At 43.4% G+C, this 12,411-nt stretch overlaps 1 protein-coding gene across 2 annotated transcripts in view; it reads left to right on the top strand.

Annotated features, from left to right (window-relative positions):
• Positions 1-12,411, top strand: part of BRAF (B-Raf proto-oncogene, serine/threonine kinase) — a 57,440-nt gene that overhangs the window by 5,208 nt on the left and 39,821 nt on the right. For both annotated transcript variants that reach the window (XM_081212041.1, XM_081212042.1), the window contains exons 2-3: positions 4,190-4,291; positions 7,176-7,439. In XM_081212041.1, the coding sequence (XP_081068167.1) occupies positions 4,190-4,291; positions 7,176-7,439 (366 nt within the window). The remainder of the gene's footprint in view (positions 1-4,189; positions 4,292-7,175; positions 7,440-12,411) is intronic.

Consider the following 12,411-nt stretch of genomic DNA (forward strand, 5'->3'; position numbering starts at 1 on the left):
AGTTGGACAGTGCTTAATAAAAAAAGAGTCTCAGTTTGCAGACTCTGAACAATTAAATTTTGTTCAGGTTTAAAATCAATCTTGTCAGTTAGAAATATAACCTAGTTCCCCGTAATAAAAAAATAGATGAGCTGTATCACTCACTGGCTCTACATTTTAATACAGAGAACAGAACGTATATGAATACTAACACTTTTGGTCACTTTTAAATTGACCCAATTTTGGAAGGGAGGATTAGAGGTACGCAACTGATAGTATTCACTTGTGAATCTGCTCCGTGAATGCTTCCTAAGAATGGTGGCCACTGATTTTAATTGATCTCTTAAAAGTGATTACTTTCTTATAATTCTATAAGAAAATGCTGTAAGTGGTGATTATGTTTTTATTGTAGATGTTTATATTGTGTTTTTCTAGTTGCTGTAATTGAAATACTTGCATTCAGAATTTCTGACCCCTTTGTTTGAAGGAAGCATAGTTGGTCCACAGAAAATAATTTTTTGTAGTTGTCTGTGATGTAGTTGTTTGTAATGGAATTGGGACTTAATCCAGACATGACAAAAGTATTCTAGTGCTGCAAAAGTGCTGATCCAGTGGAAAGGTTCTAGCTTATATTGAGAAGGACTTGTGCTCACGTGAAAAATCTGCTGCTCCTGGATACCTAGGGGCATGGATGTATGCCCTGGAGTGTATGCTGATGTGCCAACTTTGCCCCTTCCCAGAAAAGGCAGCAGGCTTGTGAGATTCTCAGACGTTTATGTCATGTTGAGTTACTATAACACACTCTACAAGGGACAGCTTTTGGAATGTGAAAACTTCAGCGGATGCAAAATACATGAGTTTCAGTGGGACTTACTTCTGAGTTTATACGCATAGTGGTGTTCTGCATTCTGTTGTGGGGTGTGCATGTGCTATGTCAGCACTTGCATATTCTACCCACAAAGCCGTAGAGAGCTAAGGCATTGGTGTCCTGTCATCATTGCTGTGGGCAGTCCAGGAAACCCTCTTCATGCCAGGTGTAAAGGTGTAAAGAATAAGAATGTGCAGAGGCTCAGTCTTACTGGCTGTCCTCTCTCCCTTTGTCGCTAGTGAGTTTGAGCATCTTCATCAACCATTGTAAGACCAGTTTTCTTGTTTTTTAGAATGAGGAGTTTAAAGACACAAGCTTTTTAAATGGTACAAGTTGGATTTGCAACAAAACTTTTAAACATATCACTGTCTTTTAACAGAAGTACTGCTGTATACCGTATTTTTCGCCCTATAAGACGCACTTTTTCCCCTCCAAAAATGAAGGGGAAATGTAGGTGCGTCTTATGGGGCGAATGCAGGCTTTCGCTGAAGCCTGGAGAGCGAGGGGGGTCGGTGCGCACCGACCCCTCTCGCTCTCCAGGCTTCAGGAAGCTATCCGCTAGCTGTGGGAGACCCAGCTCTCCCAGGGCTAGCGGAGAGCTTGCCTGCACCCAGAAGCTTGGGGCGCGCTGAGCTCCGCACGCCCCAAGCTTCGGGATTAGTGCAGCGCTCCGCTAGCCATGGGAGAGCCGCGCGGATCTCCCACGGCTAGCGGACTGCTTGCGCGCACCCAGAAGCTTGGGGCGCGCTGAGCTCCGCACGCCCCAAGCTTCTGGTGTAGCGCAGCAATCCGCTAGCCCTGGGAGAGCCCCGCGGCTCTCCCAGGGCTAGCGGACTGCTTGCCGGCACCCAGAAGCTTGGGGCGCGCTGACCTCAGCACGCCCCAAGCTTCTGTATTAGCGCAGCGGTCCGCTAGCCCTGGGAGAGCCCCGCGGCTCTCCCAGGGCTAGCGGACTGCTTGCACGCACCCAGAAGCTTGGGGCGCGCTGACCTCAGCACGCCCCAAGCTTCTGTATTAGCGCAGCGGTCCGCTAGCCCTGGGAGAGCCCCGCGGCTCTCCCAGGGCTAGCGGACTGCTTGCCGGCACCCAGAAGCTTGGGGCGCGCTGACCTCAGCACGCCCCAAGCTTCTGTATTAGCGCAGCGGTCCGCTAGCCCTGGGAGAGCCCCGCGGCTCTCCCAGGGCTAGTGGACTGCTTGCCGGCACCCAGAAGCTTGGGGCGCGCTGACCTCAGCACGCCCCAAGCTTCGGGATTAGCGCAGCGCACCTGGGGGGGAAATAAAAATTTTTTTCCTTTATTTCCCCCCCAAAAAACTAGGTGCGTCTTATGGGGCGAAAAATACGGTATGTTGTATCCTCTGCTAGTCATATCCTCCGATATCTACCTTCCCTCTCTTAGTTTTCCACTTCATTTTGCAGCTGGTACTTGCCATTTCATGGCTGCTGAGCTTGCTCAGTCCTCATTGAGCTCACCCTCTTGGTTTTGGTTTTAAGAGTTTTTCTACTTCTCCAAACCAGGGTGTGCTTATGCCTTCCTTTTGTGTCTCAGTGGTCCTGCTTTGGCTCCCATTTGTCAACACCTGATTTTAGAAACACGGGAAGTAGCTTTATTAATCAAAGCTTTGTTCTATATTAGTATTGATTACCTTTTCACACACTTACCCCATAAGTAGTAACACTTGAGGTTAGCACCTGGCATGTAGGCCTGTAGGTGTAATCTTCTCACATGTTATAATACAAAGAAGGGTGCATTTGAGACTAACTTTTCAAAAGCTTTTATAAAATGGCTTAAACCTTTGAAGGTGACAGATAATGAGTTGGAACTGAAAGTAACATGGAAAAGTCAGTTAAAAGCTGACCTAAGAGTAAACATTATAAGGTTCTTAGAGTGACAGGTAATAGTGTTAAGTTATGTGGAATTTTTATAGTGGAAAAATAAATCATATTCTTTGTTAAGCCATTTGTTAATGCTGTACGGCCAAATTTCTTTATAAACTCCTGTTCCACTGTTTCACATTCCATGCATCCTAAGAATGGTAACTCTTAGGTCTGCAACTCTAACGTGTTCCTGAAGATTTAAATGATCACCCACTGGTTTCATAGCATTCTTGCTTCTCTAAGTATGATTTGTGCCCATTGAGCCTTGCCTTAAAAATGGACTCGTTCACAATATTACATAACAGCCTTCCTTAGGTCTTTGCCAACATTTCACTATGAAGTTCAACAATGAATTCATGGAGTTTGCAGTCTAAATATCTAGATCCTTGTAACTTGCATGGAGAAAGCAGCTTTATAGAATTGAATTCATACTGCATTATTTGTGAGGGAAGAGTACTTAGGGGTCTCCCCAATGCTCTGTCTCAAGAAGAAGAAGAAGAAGAAGAAGAGTTTGGATTTGATATCCCGCCTTTCACTCCCTTTAAGGAGTCTCAAAGCGGCTCACAATCTCCTTTCTCTTCCTCCCTCACAACAAACACTCTGTGAGGTGAGTGGGGCTGAGAGACTTCAGAGAAGTGTGACTGGCCCAAGGTCACCCAGCAGCTGCATGTGGAGGAGCGGAGACGCGAACCCGGTTCCCCAGATTAGGAGACTACCGCTCTTAACCACTACACCACACTGGCTCTCGAACCCAAGCCTTCATAATTTAGTTCTGCAATATAAACTCAATGTAGAATTTCACAGTGTAATAACGCTTAGATTTTGGTTACGGTTGAAGAGGGGGAAATCTTTTCAAGCAGTCATGTTGGTTCCTGGGTGAAGCTGACTAGCACTGTTTTCCACAGACAGATGGCTAAGTCTGGAGGTGATAAATGTACTGTAGCTTTTTTTTTTTTTTTACAGGAGGAAGTATTTAAATTCTTAGGTGTTGACTTTTGGCTAACTGTTACTGTTACCCTTGTGTGTCTTCTATAAATAGTTTCATGTTTAGTACCGGAGTAGTGTAAACTTTTAATGATATCTTACTGGGAATCTCTGGGATGTGTTCACAGGCTTGTGTGTTATTTTGACAGGTTTGCACATGGGCCACCTGTCACACATTCATTTTGTGTTCTTTGTGGTGGGTGTGCACAGGCCCGCACTCCACAGCCTGTAGTTCTTTGCTGGATTCATTTCTGCTAGCCAGCGGAAGGCAGGGTCGATGATGTGAATTGAGTGTTGCATGTGTCATGTTGTACCATTAGGGACAGGTAGACCTGCACCTTTGCCAGCAGAGAGGAGTGCTAACTGTATCAAAGGTAAACTGTCCTTCAATATTTCTCTGAGGTGTATCAACTATGGGCTTAAAACTTTCCAGCGTGCTTGTTCAGGCTTTTTTTTGAAACATATGCCTGTTTATTTTTAGGTGTGGAATATAAAACAAATGATTAAATTAACACAAGAACACATAGAAGCCCTGCTGGACAAGTTTGGAGGAGAGCATAATCCACCTTCTATATACCTGGAGGTAAGTGCTGAGTTGCAGGTGTTCCATATCTGGTTATAAAATAATGTATCTGTTGGTTAAGAGACTAGGAAATGTTTTTAGTTGTTTAAAGTATTTCTTAATGTAGCTTTGCTTAACATTTATACACACACACACACACACACACACACACACACACACACAAATATCATCACCTGCTCTGTGAAAAATCGACACACCTTGTTATAAGAACATCTTGGGCGGTGGGATTTAAATCCATTGTCACACAGTCCGCATTGTAGCTGAAGAGCACCGTTGTACAGGTACTGCCTGCTTAAAAGGACTTTGCCTAGCTCTGTAAAGGAGAGGTCATGCTTAACAAATCTGATTATCTCCTTTAAGCAAGTGACAATGAAAGCTGACAAGGGTGAAGTAGTACACATAATCTATTTAAACATTCAAAAGGCTATTTTATATTATGTCTCAGAAGCGGACAACTCTGCAGCACTTTCTGGATGGTTGTGCAGGGTTAGGATTGATAACATAATCTCAAATAGTGTTTGATTTTCTTCAGTCTTTAAAGAAAGAAAAAACTCCAGTGGGAGCATGTTTCCAGCAAAGAAGAAATGGAATCTCTCTCTCTCTCTCTCTCTCTCTCTCTCTCTCTCTCTCACACACACACACACACACACACACATATATATATATATAGAGAGAGAGAGAGAGAGTGTGTCCACTAAATCAGTGGCTAAAAGGATTGGAAATGTGCTGCATGTTCCGCCCTCCCCTTTCACATGAGGTTTTTCTCTTCTGCATGTCCTCTTTAGCATCAGCCATAGTTTGTTCTGACATTTGAATCAGCAGACCATGGTTTCTGTTTCTGGTTTTGAGGACAAGTTTATTGAGTTAAACATTTCTGCAAACTCTGGTTAGTGTTGAACAGCTTAAGGAGAGAGAAGCTGTGAGAGGGAAGCATGGTGCATGTGAGTGGGTGGTTTATTTATGGTCTTTCAAACAATGGTTGCGAGGAGCGTCTGACTTGAACCGTTGTAATGTTTGTTTGGGGGGGGTTGTTATTCAATAATATGCTCCAATGAGAACTTTCCTGGACTGTCACACAGGCTGCCCAAAGAGTCAGATATGCTCTGGGGGGTTTGCTCAACCCTCTAAAGTGGACTTGGGGAGGGGTGGTTCTGAGTGTTACCCAAGGAAGTAGTTCTACTAGTGCAAGGAATTTTGGCTGCACAATGGAACTTCATTTCCACCCCTCCCACCAATCATCTGTTCTGGGTTTTACCTGCAGCCACCCAGAGGCAGTGTGGGGCAGGGGTGTGGAGAGGAGAGGCAGGGAAAGTTCCATTATGCAAGTGGAAGTTCTTGTGCTAAGAGAAGTACTTAATTGGATCCTACCCTCTGTTTTGTGAGTGGAGGTTATTCGGCAGACCTTTGTTATATGCAATACAACCCCATGTGTTGTCCTGTCTGCACAAGCAATACTCAGAAACATATCTTTTCTTTCCACCTATTAGAAAACTAGAAACAACCCTTAGGTTAGCCATTTTAGGCATGCACAAGTCTTTTTTCACAATTACGTCCGAGATACTGTTTTTATTTTCTCGAGTTGTCTGATGTCCTGCTTTAGCATAAAGCAATTTCTTCTTCAACAAAATCAGTATAAGATTACAATAACTCCCTAAGCCTGTCTCCCTGTATTTTGCATAAGCCAGTAGGTTTGTGATAGTGGTCAACAGCCAGGAAACAGAAGATACTACACCTACAATTCTGAATATCCCTTTAGTGTTTCTGACAGTTTCTTCTGGTCTCTGGCCATTGATGTAACAGTCCAGGTTTTAAGGCCCTTCACTCCATAGGGATAAGCTAGAATGACCTGTACAGACAGACTCTGGCTGGTTGCGGTAAACATACCAACCCATAGAAATGGCCCCTCTGATTTTAGATTTGAAGTGTTGTAGAAAGTATCTAAACTTGGTCTTGAAACTGGGTTAAAACATTGCACAAACATTTTGCAAAATACATATCAAGCCAAAAAGAAGAACATATGGGGAAAAGGGAAAGGAATATTGACAAAATGACCATAATAGCTTGCTACTCTGCTTCTGATGTAATTGTCTTTCTTAATTACTGCACCGGTTCTGTGCTCACTTATGCATTCCTGCACACTTGTTATTTCAGAGAAACCTGAGCGTGCATACTTGGGTGCAGGATGACAACATTTTCATGAAAAGAAGAATGGGGAGAGAATCCTGTATTAGAATTAAAATACCACATTTAAAACATATTTTCAAAGTCAAATTCTGCCGTAAATCTATTTGGACATCACTCTCTTAGATATTCATATTCCTGTCACTTCTCTCAGTCTCTAAATTTCTGAACTCTTCCCCCGACCTCCTATTAATTCCTCATTGCAAATCTCTCACCAGCCTTGAGTTATATTACGATGCCTTGTAAACATGTAGTTCTGCTGCAAAGAAGAAGTAGAGCTGTTTATTCATGATCCTTCATGGAATTTCCCTTGAAGGTTATCGTGACACATGTATGGACAGTGTGGGGGCAGAGGCTTAGTACTAAAACAGTTGTTGAATGAATAATATTGGTTCCATCATTTCCTTCTTTGTTAGAAACTGTGCTTTTTTTTCTAGAAAAATAAGTGCTGGCACTCACCATGAAGTTGTTACAGTAAGTGCCACACTTTTTAACAGCAACAAAAATGAGATGCCGGTACTGCATACCTTTGAGCACCCCTGAAAAAAAGCACTGGTCATAAATCATCCCTGAATGCGTTCTTTGGAAGGTTGGGTTGGGTACTGTCCCAGTGATCGTATTCACAGTGCTTAAGAGGCTATAAATATCTCAAAAGTATACATCCAGGTTATCACTGTTTTAAATTAACTTTTTCCTTCTAAAGGCCTATGAAGAGTACACCAGCAAGTTAGATGCACTGCAACAGAGGGAGCAGCAGTTACTGGAATCCATGGGCAATGGAACTGATTTCTCTGTCTCCAGTTCAGCTTCAACAGATACCGTCACATCATCGTCATCTTCTAGTCTCTCTGTAGCACCTTCTTCCCTCTCAGTTTATCAGAACCCTACAGATTTGTCACGGAATAACCCTAAATCTCCACAGAAGCCTACTGTTAGAGTCTTCCTTCCCAACAAACAGAGGACAGTGGTAAGCACATCTGTCAGAAATTTACTTTCTGCCCCCTTGTCAAAGGAAAGCATGTTATTTAAAACAAGGGAAAAACAAAGAAAGGTATAGTATAATCCTTATACCGGGGTAGTCAACCTTTTTATACCTACCGCCCACTAATGCTTCTGTCTTGATGGTAAAATTTCCTTACCGCCCACCAGGGCTCAATGGAAGGAGGATTCAGCTTGTGCCGTAGAACCCCCTACCGCCCACCTAGAATCCTGAAATGCCCACTACTGGGCGGTAGGGACCAGGTTGACAACCCCTGCCTTATACATTGCCACAGCATGATACACTAAGTAGTGGAGTAAGCAAAGTGTTTTATTTGAGGGATCCTGAATGCAGAGCTTGACTACAAATGCAATTGAAGAGTCGCAACACGGGCTTATTTTGCCGCTGTTGTTCTTGTGAGACGCAACCTCTTTTATGAGAGTGGGGGGGATTACTTCTGTTCAGTGGTTTTTAATGCCAAGTTTGTGCCACATGCTGTACCGAATGTAGAAATGACTTGGAATGTGTTCGCCCTCTCCATGCGCAATGGGCTGGGTAGTTGGGCTGCAGCCATGTTGTGTGCACAGCAGTACACGATGGCACAGAAGAACCTGAAGCCATCTGTTCCTCCCTTTAGCACATGAAGTGTCTGAGGTTCCACTTATTTGCACCGTGCCTGCCAGGAGCAGAAATGAGGAATTGGGGGCCTTGTGGCTGAAGCTGTCATCGCTGAGTTGCAAACGAGAGGAGAATGCTGGCCTAGCAAACTCCTCCTCCTCCCAGCACATGGGGCCTTTCTGCAAACAGAGCAGCTTTGCAGCCCATGCTTCTTCTCGAGGAGCCCAAGAAAGTCAAATGGAGGAGGAACATGGAAAGCAAATGCGTAGACAGGCAGTAAGAATTGGGCAGGGAAGGGCTCACCAGTGTTGGAGAATTCTTGAAGTTTGTTGGGGAAATGAGCTTTTGCATAGCACACAGGAAATTGTTTTAGACAATAGGGTGCAGTATGGTGCGAGGGAGTCAGAAGAAGGGAGAGAGGCTCCTGGACACAGGTGAACTTTAATGGAGCAAGTAAGACGGGTATACAGTCGTACCTTGGTTGACGAATGCCTTGCGATTCAAACGTTTGGCTCCCAAACGCCGCAAACCCAGAAGCGAGTGTTCCGGTTTGCGAACGTTCTTTGGAACTCGAACGCCCAATGCAGCTTCAGCGGCTTCCGATTGGCTGCAGGATCTTCCTGCAGCCAATCGGAAGCCGAGCCTTGGTTTCCGAATGCTTTGGAAGTCGAACAGACTTCTGGAACAGATTCCGTTTGACATCCAAGGTACCACTGTAGTAAGGTGAATTGAACAGGGTTATCCTTCTAGGGTCATGGGTGGCGGGGGAGAGTCATTTGCACACAATAAAATACTGTAGGCTTTTTAAAAAAAGATCCTAGACTTTGACACTGGACCTGCTTTTGGTACACAGAGAATGCACATTGCTAATCCATCCCCCTTTCTAGAAATTTTCTAGTGCACATTTAAGGCTTATTGTTGCCAAGGAGACTGTGAAGGCTAGGAATGAGAGAAGAGTGAAGACGTGCTTCCTTTTGGGGGGCAGGCTACATAAAAGATGTGAGGTGACAAGCTGAAACTGTAATTACCAGTGGTTCAGACAAGGAAAACAGTGGTATTTTAAGAGCGGAGACAAGACAAAAATGAAGGAGCAAAATAGAAGGGGCATGGCTGGGGGGGAAAGGAAATTGAGTTTAGGGCTACTTAGAGTTTAATTTCAGTTATAGGGTAAAACTTAGTGAAGCCAAAGGACTTTTAGTTCTGATTGCTTTCACTGAGAGATTTAAGCATGTGCTTAACTGCAATATTGTGTATGTCTAAGGCTGCAGTCTTCTGCTCTTAGTGAAACCAGTGGTACTTAGCAATCTTAATGGTGCAGTCTAATATATGTCTGCTCAAAATTAAGGCTGAGTTCAGTGATAGTTATCCCAGCTATGTGATTACAAGATTGAAACCCCATTTTGACTGGTTTGACACCTGTTGGTTTTAATTTTCAGTAGTTCATTCCTACATAGTACATTTTAACAAAATATTTCTAATTTAATATCAAGTGTCTCTTTTTTTAAACAATATGCTTGGCTTTCTTTTTCTGGTTTCATTTTTTAATAGATAGGTTATAGCAAAGATTCTTTGTGGATTGCCTTAGTACCTAACCTGCTTTCAAGAATATATTGCTTTTAAATATGAGAAGTATCCTAGTAGGGAGATTAATAAAGTTGAGCAAGATTTGTTTGCAGAAGTCACTTTATGCATCTAAGAGCCTGTATGGCTCTTAGCTACTCATGCGGGAAATATTTTGCTGGTTGTGGGAAGTGGCAGAGTGTTATCTGGGGAATCGAAACCTTGTTCTCCAGTCCCTGGGAATCTTGCTCAGATCTGTCTGTGACTTCAGAGATTTGACTAGGCAACCATCACACACTACAGCTTCTGTACATCTGCTGAACTTCTATCTAATTGCAGACGTGCTTCAAAAGGTTCTGAGCAGCACACTGTCATAACATAGAGACTTTTTTCAAAAAATTACGGCAATGAGGAAAGTTGGTCTCCTACGTTACGTTAATTAAAACACATGTGCCCAAAGAAATTATAGCTGGCTACACAGGGTGAGCTGAGGTTGCTGTGTAATTGCACTATGTAATAGACCTAACACTTCAGCATAGAAAAGCTTTGGGGAATATAGTTCATAAGGGAAAAAGCACATGCAACAACCCCTGTAGCACTGCCTCTTTAATATTGCATATATCCTTACTCTTGCTGCTGGTCCCAAGCCAGGATTCCCTCCTCCGAGGGGCGACCAGCTGGCCGTTGTTGTAGCAGCTGAATCATGAATTTGCAAGGGGCGGGTGGTAAGAACAGAGCAAATGGAACACAGGATGGATACCTATCTCTGAGGGAAGTCTGTGAAGAAGAGTCCTGTTTTGCTATAGGAATCTATTTTCTAGGACCCAATTTTGATTTTCTAGCTTTCTAAGGTACAGTGGTACCTCGGATTACAAACACTTCGGGTTACAGACTCCGCTAACCCAGAAGTAGTACCTCAGGTTAAGAACTTTACCTCAAGATGGGAACAGAAATCACGCGGCAACAGGGGGAGGCCCCATTAGCTAAAGTGGTACCTCAGGTTAAGAACGGTTTCAGGTTAAGAATGGACCTCCAGAATGAATTAAGTTCGTAATCAGAGGTACCACTGTAGTGTGCCTCTTCTGGTGCATACACAGCCTGGTTTGGATGGATGTAAACAGAGGGTGTGGAATGTACATATTCAAGACAGTCCCACAGATGCTGTCTCAAGTAGCCGAAACTTCTTCCATCCTTTGTATTTGTTGACTGTCCTGTGCAGGATGGGTGATATCTGCAGCATGTGCTCCACACTTTACTTGCCTTGCAATCCTCTCCCAGAGGTAGATTTCTGAAAGCCCACCGGACTGGATAAATTTCTCTTACATTGGATCTGTGCATCCTAAATAAACTTCTTACAGCTGGATCCTATGCGTGTTTTACTTGGAAGAGAGTCCTACAAATTTCAGGAGCGCTTACTTCCTTGTAAATATACATAGAATCGAAGCCTTGATTTTGAGATCCTCTCAGATTGGTGAAATTGCAGGCCAGGAACTTCTTCCCATGAGGTTTGCAGTTAGCGCGTGCTACTGTGCGGTTTAGGCATCAGAGAGTGGGGGAATTTAGGAGGGCATATTATCTCAACCACATATTTCCATCCCTAGTTTTCCTCCTCTAGAGATGGTTGTAGTCAGCAGAAGATTGCACCAGATACTGGGTGAGAGTTGGTCGAAATTCATCAGAGCATATCAGTTCCAAAAGGGCATATTGATGGAATGATGAAGTAAATGTAGCCTTGCAAGTTACTATCCTGCCATATTTAAATTTTAAAATGGCTTTGATGCGGGGAATTCTGGCCTCAGGCTTAAGAAAACACTGTTGTTGCTGTGTAGGTTTAAAAAAGACCTCTTCTGGGATTGCAAAATAGCGTTTAGAAAAAGCCTAAAAGATGGGAACTTTTAAAAAAAGAAACCCCATGATGTTTCTTTGAAGCAGCACAAAGAAAAATACAAGGGGGCCGGGAATCAGAAGAGCTTTTCTTTCCTCACTTTCCTTCAGATTCTGATTGACCAAAGACCAAGCAAATTTCTTTTTGCCTAAACTGGCAGGCACCTATTTACAAGAAAGCTGTGCAGCACTTTGCAAGGATACATGCCTCCTCCCTTCTTTATGTTGAGCCAGGGTTTGCTAGAACTTAGGCTCAAGCCTTTATTTTTAACTGCCAGGGCTAAGTCCAAGAAGGACGAGCATTACTCAAGTTCCTCATTCTCTAATGGAATAGTCCAGTATTTAGTCTGAAGGCATATGTAAAGCAATGTAGAACTGGGCCTGGATCAGTGACTGCCTGGGAGCCCCATGTGCACCAACAGGACATAAATGTAATGACTATGGTTAATTTTACATAGTTCTCAGACTTCATACAAAGGCAATTTTGAGACTGTTTTCTCTTCATAAGATAGTTCAGACATGCTGCTGCTTAAGAAGATGCAACTAGCCAGTGAGCACATGAACACTTAGCTCTATGACTCAAGCTCGGAGCAAGGAAAATATAAACAGGAAGAGATAAGATCTCCTTCCTAAGAAACATGTGTCAAGCCTAACAATCTGCTAACTTAGCTTAATTTATTGAGTATTTATTAGGCACGGAAAGCATACAAGCAGCAGTACTCTCTTGCAAAAGGCTTTGCAAGAGGCTTCTGACTGGGCACTGACTAAGATGGGTAATTGCAGAGGCCAATCAATGCAGAAATGACCATGTTTAGATGGCTTTTTTTTTTTAAGTGTTGTACTTCTTGGGAATGTGGTATAAAGAAGGGGCTCTGAGTCACCACATGGTTACCTGAGG

Source organism: Podarcis bocagei (assembly GCF_964188305.1).
Source record: "Podarcis bocagei genome assembly, chromosome: 10".
Classification (NCBI taxonomy): Eukaryota; Metazoa; Chordata; class Lepidosauria; order Squamata; family Lacertidae; genus Podarcis; species Podarcis bocagei.